Source organism: Apus apus, chromosome 1 (genome assembly GCF_020740795.1).
Source record: "Apus apus isolate bApuApu2 chromosome 1, bApuApu2.pri.cur, whole genome shotgun sequence".
NCBI lineage: Eukaryota > Metazoa > Chordata > Aves > Apodiformes > Apodidae > Apus > Apus apus.
In genome coordinates, this window is record NC_067282.1 from 64,673,218 (window position 1) to 64,685,283 (window position 12,066).

The following is a 12,066-nucleotide window of genomic DNA, read 5'->3' on the forward strand; positions in this document are numbered from 1 at the left end:
ACAATGAAATCTTCCATTTGCTGAACCATAAGAATATTGTGTACATTCTTGCCACCCCACTTTGGCAAATAAAAGGCATCCTGACAGCACCCCTGCCTGAAGAGTTCTCTCTGGATTTGTACAGACCAGGATGCCTCCTTTATTAATCCAAAAGAGCTGGAGGTGGATGATAGGTCTCTACATGCTGAAGCTGGTTAAAGTAGCAGCAGCTACAGAACATCACAGCAATTGACTTTAGGCACTTTTGCAGAGACAACCCCTGAGATGCAAGAGATTCCCTAGTGCTGAAATCATCCACTAAAGAATCCTTTTGACTTAAATACCTCTTTAGGTATCTTCAGTGACATTTAGGTGCCCTAAAAATGCCTCTCTTCTTTTAACTCTTTCCTGGAATATTTCAGCTACTTTGAGGTCGAAAGCTCTAGACAGTTGGTTGAAGTTATCAATCTGGGCACTCGTGTCAAGCTTGTCCTTTGGTATTTCTTTCTTCCAGATTTAGGCCTTAGGGCAGAAGATAGGAGGGCAACCTTTCACCCATAGCATTTTGTGTGCACAACTATTGTCATTCAAATCTATGTCCAAACCTCTACAAAGACCATGTTCCCCTCTTTCTTGCAGTGCTCTGCTGGAAAGAGAGCTTGATATAAATATGTAAGAACTTGAGTCTTCACTGAATACCTTAATACAGCATTTGAAAGTGATACTAGAACAAGTGCACTGGTCCCAAAAGGAAAATTGTGGTTTGATTCATATAAGAGCTTTGTTATTTTCTCTGGAGCAGTGCACAAAGGTCCCTAGAGATGTAAACATTGCTCTTCTCCTCATATGTAAAATGACTTGACTGGTGCCATCATTTCTGTCTCTTCTTCTGACTCATATCTCTCTCCGTCTCCCACAGTGAGTCGAGACTTCGGCATTAGAGCTAGATTGTCTGCTCTGGTGGAATGATGCTGGCAGATTGAATTTCCTCTTTGACCTGACAGATTGGATGAGCCTGCTCGTCTGTCCAAGTGAGCCATTGGAAGCAGCTCTTCCTGTCTGTGTTTTGCTTCCCGTGAGCGTAGTCGGGGCTGAGGTCTGAACGTTACTGGGAATGCAGCATCAGAGCCATTTCTGCAGTGATCTGAAGGAAAACAGACAAATTGATAATGTGAAGAAAAGAGAAACACCGTGGTATTGACAAGAACAGTTAAAGGGTATTCAGAACAATACAGTGTTACAGTTTTAAACTTTTGAACTGAAACATCTTAAATAATTTCTACAGAAAAAGAGACTAGTCAAGAACTAAAAATAATCCTAATTTTAATATTTTCACTCCAAATCTGTAGTTGAAAATATTTTATTGATCTTGTCTCTACCCTGAAACCGCAGTGAATAAGCACATTCGGCTGTCTTTTAGTGCCTTGCAGAGCTGCTCAGTGCTTTCAGTGTTCCTTTATGTAGCTTTCAATTTTTCTACACATTTCAAAATCCTCTCTAGTCCCATGGTTGAAAAGCTTAGTGAAACCTGCAGCAGAGGACAAAACGCAACCAAGGAGGAGACTCCAGTGTCACTAAAAATCAAGTTTACCAGTCACCTGTGATTAACCACTGGGAAGAAAACAGTTTCACCTGAAGCCAGGAGTTTGACTCTAGGGTGCTTTGATTACATTGGGTGTGTCAGACCTGCTCTTACCAGCTTTCTTTGCCACAAGTACACAATAAAAAATTGCCCACCATAGGCCAATAACTGGCTCTCACACTCTGTTGAGTTTACAGGATATATTTTTTTTACATTTCTTAAAGCCAGTTGTAGTCTGATTACACAATAACAAGTTAAATTTAAGAAAAAGCTTGTAACAAACAAGGAGGTTTTGGGAAATAAACACAAGTGTCCATGAATAACAAAATTAGGCTGTATCCTGCTGCACTTAAAGCACATGTGTATAAGGTATAGTCACACAATCAAAATTTTTCAGGTTACTGCAGCTTAATAACTATTAAATTATTTTAAGCTAACGATTACTTCACAGTTTGCACAACATAAGAGTACATGCACCAGCAACTACCTCCAGTGAACAGGGCCACAGATTTCTTTAACAGCAGAATACAGAATGACAGAATCATGACAGTTAGAAAAGACCTCTAAGATCACTGAGCCCAGCTGTCCAACCAGGAGGATAATAAATAAATAAATAAATGAAATTTTTTTAAAAAATAAAAGTGAAGAAGAAGGAGAAGAAGAAGAAGAAGAAGAAGAAGAAGAAGAAGAAGAAGAAGAAGAAGAAGAAGAAGAAGAAGAAAAGAACCTGCTTCTGTTAGGCCATGTGAGCATACCACACAGCCAGTGGAAGACAAAATCATTAATTTGTATGAGTGGCAGGAAAAGCAAATAGGCGGTTTAAAGGTCTATTTGTAGTCATTCCTGACCTCTTAGTTACTAAACTTCCTCACACACTATTTTTAAGAGCTGAACCAAACTTGCTGGAGGATGCTTGTTCCAGGAGCACTTGGAGGCAGAGAAAAAAAAAGAGGTGCTATTTATCTCTGTAAATATGTATGTGCATATAAGAGGTTGTCATTCTAATTTCCTACATACTGAATATTTCTCTTTGCAGTTCCCAAGTGTAATTCACCTCATCTGAACAGTCTGTGAGAAGAGTCTAAGGCAGCTTCCTCCTGCTGCAAATATTTAAAATGGTGTGAAGGTTAGGGAAGGGACCTCAGATGGTGCCAGAAGCTAGACCAAGAAATCTAATTATTTGCATTAATCACAGGGCAGGGCCCAAATTCAGGCCTAGCTATCAGTAAAAAGGTACCTGCCTTCGCTGCTTCAGGATTTACTTCTCTCTCCACTGCAATAATGTGCCTGTCTGCTATAGCAGGACTTGGTCCCTTGAGAGAGTCTGAAATGGTTTTATGTCTGAAGCTGCTGTGTAGAACACTTTTAGGCTTTTAGAAAGACATATATCCCCCGCCATGGCATCCTGACAAACAAACAGAAACGAATCAGCTGTATGGGAAAGAAAATAAGATTAATCCCCTTGAGTAACTTTGATTTTCCCCTCTGAATAGATCCTCTGGGTTTCTGTTCTGCCTCCATCAGATGTAAGTGCCCAGCCCCACAGGGATGGTTTGCCTACACAGATCTCTTTTGCTTTCATCTCTTTCACAGTAAAACAGAAAGGGAAAAAGAAACATTTTGCACCTGCAGGAAACAAACTTCATTGACCGATTTTTTGACACAGGTGTAGGTCTGAGTACCAACAGCAGCCATGGATCTGTGTCCCCAGGGACACACATGCCCAAGTGCTACCAACTGAGGAGATGGAAGGTCCAGGACCTGCTACTAGGCAGAGAGTGTTCCAAAGGCCAGCTTCTGGGAGATTCAGGTACATATATGTATATATTGTTTTCCCCTAACAGGCTATAGTGCCATTTGCATGAGGCCTGCTCCCTGTCCATGCTGCTCTATGTGTCCATCCGTGTGTATGTGTGCACTGAATTATGGTGTGGGGGGTGCCTATTGGGAATACCTGCTCAGCCTTGCTACCCGCTGGACCTGGAGGCATGGAGCTGCAGCAGCCTCAGATTCAGCAACTCCTGAAAATTCTTTGTACAATTGTGTCTGTGGGGCTGCAGGGAACAAGTAATTTGCTTTCTTGGGCTTACACAGATTCCCCTCATGGCCAGGCAACACTGCAGGAATCATGGGACTATTTGTGCAAGAGGAAAAAGAGAAAACTAGGCAGTGCTGGAATGAGTTAGAAACTGCTGCAGTAATGATCATAAACAACATAGATAAAAAAAGATAGTAGAGAAGGGTGTAGTTCATTTGAAGAGGCCAGGGACTTTCATGTGAGTGTTCTTTTACTACTATTAAATCCACTGAGCAGCTTTCAGTGATGGAGTAGGACAGAGAGTAAAGCACTTGTATTACCTGTAAAAGTAACATGCCTGGCTTTTCGTCTGGTGTGCTGAGTGGGGCCCTGAGGCAAAGACAGGTAGCGTACTTCCTTGGTGCTAGCCTGTGTGTGGAGACAGAAATATGTTCAGTGCCCATGATTGCCTCTGTAATTTCCACTTACTTGGTGGGATGGTAAAAAGGGATGGTTATGTGCTTTTTCTACTGTGCCTCTGCAGCTTTACAGCCAAATTTCAGAGAAGTGTGAGTAAGATCAATGCTTGGCTTGGGTGAGTTGAACTCAGTGTCAGCTCCAGCGAAAATATCCGTGTCTGCTATAATGACCGAGGCGTTTTCTGCAGTTAGTGGAACAAAATATGTTTTTCTAAGACTGACTTTTTTGACTTCAGGTAACAACTTTAAATAAAAATAATATACCCAGCAAAAACTTATTTCTTTTCCTTAGCTGTGATCATCTCAGCTGTAAATGTCTATGCTATCCAATGCCTACATTTGGTCAGACAAATCTTACTCTAACTGAGAGCCCAAACTGCCAGTGCAAGGTGTCAAAGGCCTTTTGTGAATCCACAGATTCACTCAGCTAAAACTATACTATGTTTTGCACATGCCAAAACAATGCAAGATACATTATTTTAATACTTACAGCCATAGGAGCTGATTTCTGACCAAAATATAAAAGTAGGATGTAAAAATTGCTGTCCACATGCTAAGGGAAGCTCTCTCTTCTTAGGTGCTGCATGAGGACACTGAGGAAAGCATTTTAATTATAGCAAAAGCCATAAAAAAATGGGTGTATCTTTCCTCATTTACAGAGAATAAGGGGAATTTTTTACATTACTAGTAGTTTATGTAACAGGTACCTGTCCACCCCAAGGTAAGCTGTTTCCCTTCCTGCAACTCTGCCTCAGGCTGTGCTGCCGACGGATGAGGATTTCTTGAGCTTCTTTCTCATTGGTGTTGGTAGGCAGGTTGTGTCTGTTGTACGTTGGAGCCTGAAACAGAAAATGCATCCAGCTGATTCTCTTTGTGCTTGTAATGTGACTAAACTTGCAGCCTGGTCGATCACGGGTCCAAGGGGACACCTGCCCCAGCTCTGCCACCAACTCACAACAGGTCTCTTTGGGATCACGTGGAGAAATGCAGCCTCACGCTAACCTCTCGTGAACACAACTGTAAGGACCACAGGGGCTGTATTTTGGTGCCATTTTTAATGGACTTTTGTTGGCTCAAAATGTGCCATAAAAATATACCCACCTGCACAAGGCTTTTAACATCTCTGGGCCTGTCCTCCATTTGTCATCCCTCTTCTCATCACACAATTGGGAGCTACAGATCTGGGACAGGTCCCAAGAGTAGCCTGTTAACCCACCTCTAAGCCTTGTCACCAACATTACTGAGCCAGGAGCAAGTTGCAGATGTGTCCAGGGGCAAAAGACCGTGATAAGAAGAGTACAACTCCATAGTGAGATGCACAGTTGAGTTTCCTTTCCATACTTGGACAAACTACACCTGAATATTACCCTAAAACTGAGCATATTTTAGGACAAGCTTTTTTTAATTTATTGCACACCTGTATTGCACACCTAAGTGAAATTATGGAAATAATTATCTGTCTTAAAAAGAAAAAAATCACCTAAGTTATAAGCCCTCTTAAAAACTGAAAGCTGTTTTCAGTTTCACTTGCAGCAGTCCTTGTAAAGTTGGTCTGGTGAGCCAGAGAATTACCAGGCCTTCAGAGTTGAATGTGAAGTATTAGAAATGGTATTATTTTACTTCCAATCTTTCATTTCCAAAAACACAGTTTGCAAAACCACATAGGAAGCTACTGATGTGAATAGTCATTACTGTAATTGACTTTGAAGACAGAGAGTTCATTTCAGTAATCTAAAAGACAGCCATATATGCAAATTGTTGCTGGTAAGATAAGAAATTAATATCATAAGGATAATTGGCCATGACAAATCAAACAATGTTAGGAATGAATATCATATTAATAATTACACATTTAAATGAGCAGCGTCTAGCATTTTCTAGCAAATGTGTGTTACACAAGTTAGCCCTGTTTATCTGCATAATTTCAAGGTTATTGCAATATATCCTTTATGTCCTTGCTATACGAGAGCACTCAGTTGTATATTCTGGGTCCAAGTCTTCAGTAACAAGCTATTATACATCGAGCTGCATCAGAATCATGACAAACTTCTGCAAAACAAATTCCTCCTGATGTATTATCATCTCTATTGTAGGAGGTAGAAACAGTAAACCAAAACAAACCCAAACAAAACCAAACAACCCCCAAACCCTATAAAATAAAGCCAGAGGAGGTGGTTGGGTTTTTTTCCTCCTTTCTCCTCCTGTGGTTAGGGTAAACTGTTGCTCCCACACAGACGGAGAATCTACCAGCCCGCCCGACTCTAAGCTGACTTTGGGCTAAGCAATGTTTACTGTCACTGGTCCGCCCACCTCCGCAGAGGAGTTTCACTCCTGCTGGCGACGTGCCAGACTGCTGCCTCCCACAAAGCCCTGCATCCATTTTACCAGGAGCGGCTGAGGGAACTGGGGTTGTTCAGCTCCAGAGAAAAGGAAGCTGAGGGGAGACCTTATCACCCTCTACAACTACCCGAAAGGGGATTGTCGTGGGGTGTTGGTCGGTCTCTTCTCCCTAGTAACAAGTGATAAAACAAGAGGAAATAACCTCAAGTTGTGTCAGGGGAGGTTTAGATTGGATATTAGGTAAAATTTCTTTACTGAAGGGTTGTCAGGCACTGGGACAGGCTGCCCAGGGACGTGATGGAATCACTGTCACTGGAGGTATTTAAAGGCCGTGTAAATGTGGTGCTCAGGGACGTGGTCTTGGCAATGCTGGGTTAATGGTTGGATGTGATGATTCTGTCTCCCTCCCCGGCTGCCGCCGGGCAGCCAGCCGTCTATCCGTCCAGCTTCCATCCCGCCGCTGCTCCGCGCCACCCACCCCGGCAGCCTCCACCGCCCGGGCTGTGGTGACCCCGGCGGTGAGGACCTGCTCCTCAGCCTCCCCCGGAGGGGGTGGCAGCCTCGGGAAGGCGGTTTCTGAGCCAGAGGGACCTGCGTGCAGCGCGGGAAGCCTGACCTCTACCGCTCAGTCACAGATTTTCCTGGCTTTTCGTGCTGCCGCCTGGGTGAAAAGCTGATGGAAAAAAACTGCTGTCCTTTTTTCCACCTGGGAGCGAACGCCGACCTAGGGCTCCTTCCTCTCTTTCCCCCTTTTCCAGCAGCGTGACCCCAGGGCCCGCGCTAGTGCTCCCACCTGCCGCGGCTGTGGTGCGGGGAGGGCAAACACAAGCGTTCAGCCTGCAAACAGTGCGTGTGAGAGCAGGTGGGTTACACACCCTTTGTCGCACTTGGTATAGATTATGGGCCAGGACATCTCTCATGGACTCCACCTCTGCGGGGGTGAGCTTGTGAGCACGCCGATTTCTACCACTCCTGTAAATAAATAAAAGTTTAAGTATGGTATTAGTGAGTTGTTTAAATACCATTTCCATGAAATAATGCATGATTTATTTTTCGTACTAGAACAGGAGGGTATGAAGAGCCTGTCATTGAACAGAGACACCACTAAATCATCCAAAGATTAATAAAAAATGTCAGATTTTGCTATTTCCTGTTTTTTATCAAGATACTGGGTAAACAGAACGTGCCCTAAGTTCCCATACAGGTGGCAGCAGAAACTCTCCTCTCTCAAAGCTTCATAATGAAGTCCATACTTAAGGATTAGACTGAGCAACAACTAGCTGCGTGTTCAGGAAAGCACTGCAAGTTTCCTTCCCTGTCTGACAAGCATGATCTAGCAATATGGGCCTTGCAGTCCTGCTGCTTTTAACTCCTTCGAGAAAGGAAAGTGCAGCAAAATAAAGCACCTGCCAGTTAAGGAGTCCAAAAGACCTGCCCTGTGGTGAGAAAAACATACAGGGTTTCTGTGCTACTGAGCCTGTTTCTCCATTTAAAATTAAAGAGTTACCTAAAAGATAGTCATCTTAGTATTTTTAACAAACTGACAAGAAGCCCACAATCACTTGTAAGCTGCCTGGCTTTTTTACTAGCAAAACAATGGAGGAGGGCTGCTGTGAAACCTTAACTGCTTTTGCCAAACAGGTCAATCTATGTGAGAGTTAGTGTTAAGCTGAATTCCCAAGAAAAGAAAGGGAAATAGATAGCGACCATTCAGGATGAATCAGTCTGAGTTCAGTTTGTTGTTTCTGTTCTGTTTTTTCTTTTCTCCATTTTGCTGTGCTGTCTCAAAAACAAAAAAACAACAACAAAACCCCAATAATAATAATTGCAAATCTTTGTTCTCAGCTAAGTGATGTCCTTAAAGTGTTGTCGGTTGCTCCTAAAGTGACTTACATTGAATCAATTACATTTCCGGTGTTTCCGTGGAGCTGGGATAGCAAGAAAACAAACAGAATTAAGATAGCCTATATTGTTCTAGAGCACAAATAAAAGGAGTGTATTATTTTAATGGGATTAAATATTAACCTACCCAGCTGATAACAATGCACAGGTATGGAAATAAGGAACAGATTGCTATTGCATTTTGCAATAGACGATGCATTAAAAAACAACAACAAAACTTTCAAAAAAACCCCAAACCAGTTTGCTATGTTACCAAACCCATAAAAACATCGTTATTGAAAGTATTTCTTTGTTGCTATTCATACTTCCAGCATGTTGCAACAAAGCAGAGCACGAGAGATACATTTCTGAAGAAAACACTGAAACTGTAATATGCCCTGTCTCCGTGTAATGAGTACCACGACAGTATCTCTTTCTTCATTAGACATGGAGATAGTTGATACATGGAGGAAATAAAATGCCCTCTGTAAACCTTGAAAAATTATTTTTTATTTATTATATCTAAAATGTTGAACCTTGTGAACTCTCCTCTGACACTAGTCCTGCAAAGGAAGTAACAAACATCAGGCACAGCTCTTGCATGACTGCACCACTAGAAGTGACAACAAAGCACTTGATTCTGATCTGTAATGTATTGATACATTCTAAGATTTACTCTTACCAAAGTCAGTATTGCAGTAATATTAAGCCACCATTAAGCAAGCTTGGCATCAAACCACTTCTCTCTAATGGGCATATTTCTTCCAAAAAGCAGCCCTACGAACACAGTTTTGGTATCTGCTTGGCACTGCTTTTGCATTCCTATCCTTGTTTCTAAGGTTTATATTCTCCAAAACATCATAACAAAATGCTCTAGTTTCATCCAAATGTGGATTCTTTGTTACACAGTCCATGGGCAGGTTTCTCAAATCTGCACTGGAAATACTGCATATTAGACATCCATTCCACCTGTAGGAATCACACCAGAGTGGATGGGGTTTATCCAGATAATGCTAATTCACAGCAGTGGAAATCTGCTTTGATTGTTATAGAGTATTTCCCCCATGTGCCTAAAGACTGCAGAACTGACCAAAATCCTAGTGAGTTTCCTCACTACTCTGACACTGCAACTATTGCTTCACATGCCGTAAATTAGAATTTAATTTCAAATCTTTCCTTGCTCATGGTCAGTTTTTGTATCTTCACTTGAAGGCAGAGACTTTAGGTAAAAGGCATCTCAATTATAACAATCAAACCATTTACAAATATGTTTAAAATATTTTAGTCTTAAGCAGGTTCACTTAATTGCTCAGGAGAATGCTGCATTGGCTCAGACCAAAGATTAAGCACTCTATCCTGTCTCCTTCAGTGCTCAACAGTGGACTAATGAAAAAGTGCATTTTCCTTGAAACAGCATCCAAGAATCAGAATTTTTCTGAGCTACAGGCTGCACTTTGGTTTTGATGTTGACACTTTATTTTTAAAAAGGCTTTTTTCAGGAGAACCTATGCATCAGAGTTTTATGCACAGAAAAATTCAATTACAGCCAGAGTAGAGCTGGAAAAAATTAATCCATCATATCAGCTGTTTTTCATATAATACTTTTCTGTCTAAATTCTTGGCTCAGGAGAGAATTTGTGAACTTCTCTGAAGGGATTTATATTCTCTTTTCCTCAAGAAAAGCAGAGGAATGTGGTTTGATTGCCATAGATTGTCTACTAACCATGCACATTTTCTCTTGGCTAGGAAGAGTTAAGGGAATACAGAAGACAGAAAGGAGCCTAACAGACACAGAATCTTTTTTAATATCATCCATTCAGCAATGAGTAATTTAAAAAGAAAAGGGCTAGGTCTTACACTGCATCAATTTCAAGAAATCAGATTAATCTGGACATGATTAAGACAAAGATTCAGGAGAGATTTTAACTTAACATCCAGATAGTATTTGAATTTTCTGGTGTAGGTTGAGATGATCATTCAAAAGAGAAAATTTGCTGGGCCCTGTCAGAGGTTGCTGCAAAATGGAGATGGGTTGAAGGATGCAGCAGCAGAGAGCAGGCAGTAGCAGCAACTGGGGCCAGTGAGAGCCCAGGAAAGAATTTGTGGTGGCAAGTGCCATCAGCAATACCTGCACCCTAGACAGTGTGTTGCAAGGTAAGAATGAATACATGCACAGCAGAAGAAGTATGCAGGACTGAAGATACATGCAAACTCTCTCCTAGAGCATCATTCCCTCAGTGATGGCTCTTGAGATCCCACCAGTTTTCTCCCCTGGTCTGTCTGATGTCAAGTTGCATTACAGTTTCATAGAATCACAGAGAGGTTTGGATTGGAAAAGACCTTTAAAGATCATCCAGTACAAGACCCCTGCAATAAGCAGGCATGTCTTCAAATAGATCAGGTTGCTCAAAGTCCCATCCAACCTGACCTTTAATTTTTACAGGGATCAGGCTTCTACCTCTCAGGGCAACCTGTTCTAGCGTCTCACCACCCTCACAGGAAAAAAAGTTCTTCCTTATATCTAATCTGAGTCTACCATTTTTTAGTTTAAAGCAGTTTCCCTTTGTCCTATTACTACAGGACCTATTAAAAAGTCAGTCCCTATCCTTTGTATAAAACCCCTTGTAAGTATTCAAAGGCCATAGTAAGGTCTTCCTGGACTGTTCTCTTCTCCAGGCTAAACAACCCCAGCTCTTTCAGTCTGTCTTCATAGGAGAGGTGCTCCATCCCCCTGATCAATTTTGTGGCCCTCCTCTGAACTCGCTCCTCCAGCTCCATGTTTTTTCCTGTGCTGAGGACTCCAGAGCGGGACACAATACAAGTGAGGTAGAATCTCCTCCTTTGACCTGCCAGCCATGCCTCTTTTGATGCAGCCCAGAATACAGTTGGCTTTCTGGGCTGCAAGCGCACATTCCTGGCTCATGTCCAGCAGTTCATACACCAGTACCCCCAAGTCCTCTGCAGGGCTACTTTTAATGTTTAATTTTATTAATTTGGTACCGTAGTACAAAAATATGTCAAGACAGTTTGAGGGACTCAAACTTAAATAGCAAAAAATTGCAAATCTTACAAGGAAATCTGCTCTCACCAAAGATTTCTGACTGGAATAATGGAGTCGGGACCTGTGCTCTAAGCTCTCTTTCAGGTCTCTCAGCACCTAGCAGTGATAATCAAAACCCACCAGCCAGCTAAGAGAAGAGCAGAACCCCCTCAAACCACTGCTGTGATTTAAAGCACTTGGAGTGGCTTCTGCACTTGACTCACAATTCCTCTTCAAAACTGCCCATCACTGAAGAGAAACAGAGAAATTTTCCCTTGTTTTAATTTTCATTCTGTGAACAAAGAGTCAAAGTGCAAATATGATAAGCACCAAATTGTCAACACAAACAACTTCTCGTAACTGTCTTTTTTTTTTTTTTCCTTGCATTTCTATTGAAGTCATGAAATCTCTTCTATATTTTCTAATTTTTTCCCCTTTCCTTCATGTCTGTACCCTGCAAAGGGTCAGAAGCTCAGTACTCACTGTAAAGAAGCTGTGGATGGTTTTGAAATCTTCATGCCACTTTCAGCCATCTCAATGGCCAGTTTTATCTCCATCTTTTTGTACAATGACACAATGCTGGATTTGGGCTGGTGTTCCCGAATTAAGATTTTCTTCACATACTTATTGTCAAACTTCTTCAATCTGCCAAAGAGATGTAAAAAAAAAATTAAAAAAAAAAAAAAAGGTTTTTACTTCTGTGGCACAAGCTGATCTTCATTCAAATGCACACACTTATAATTCTGTG

General features: G+C 41.7%; 1 protein-coding gene across 1 annotated transcript in view; it reads right to left on the reverse strand.

Moving 5' to 3' along the window:
• Positions 1–821: 821 nt before the first annotated feature.
• The window catches only part of SLC9A4 (solute carrier family 9 member A4), a 32,962-nt gene continuing 21,717 nt past the window's right edge, over positions 822–12,066 (reverse strand). The window contains exons 8-12 of the mRNA XM_051610623.1: positions 11,802–11,963; positions 7,273–7,369; positions 4,765–4,896; positions 3,920–4,007; positions 822–1,123 (exon numbers count right to left, since the gene is read on the reverse strand). Of these exons, the coding sequence (XP_051466583.1) occupies positions 822–1,123; positions 3,920–4,007; positions 4,765–4,896; positions 7,273–7,369; positions 11,802–11,963 (781 nt within the window). The remainder of the gene's footprint in view (positions 1,124–3,919; positions 4,008–4,764; positions 4,897–7,272; positions 7,370–11,801; positions 11,964–12,066) is intronic.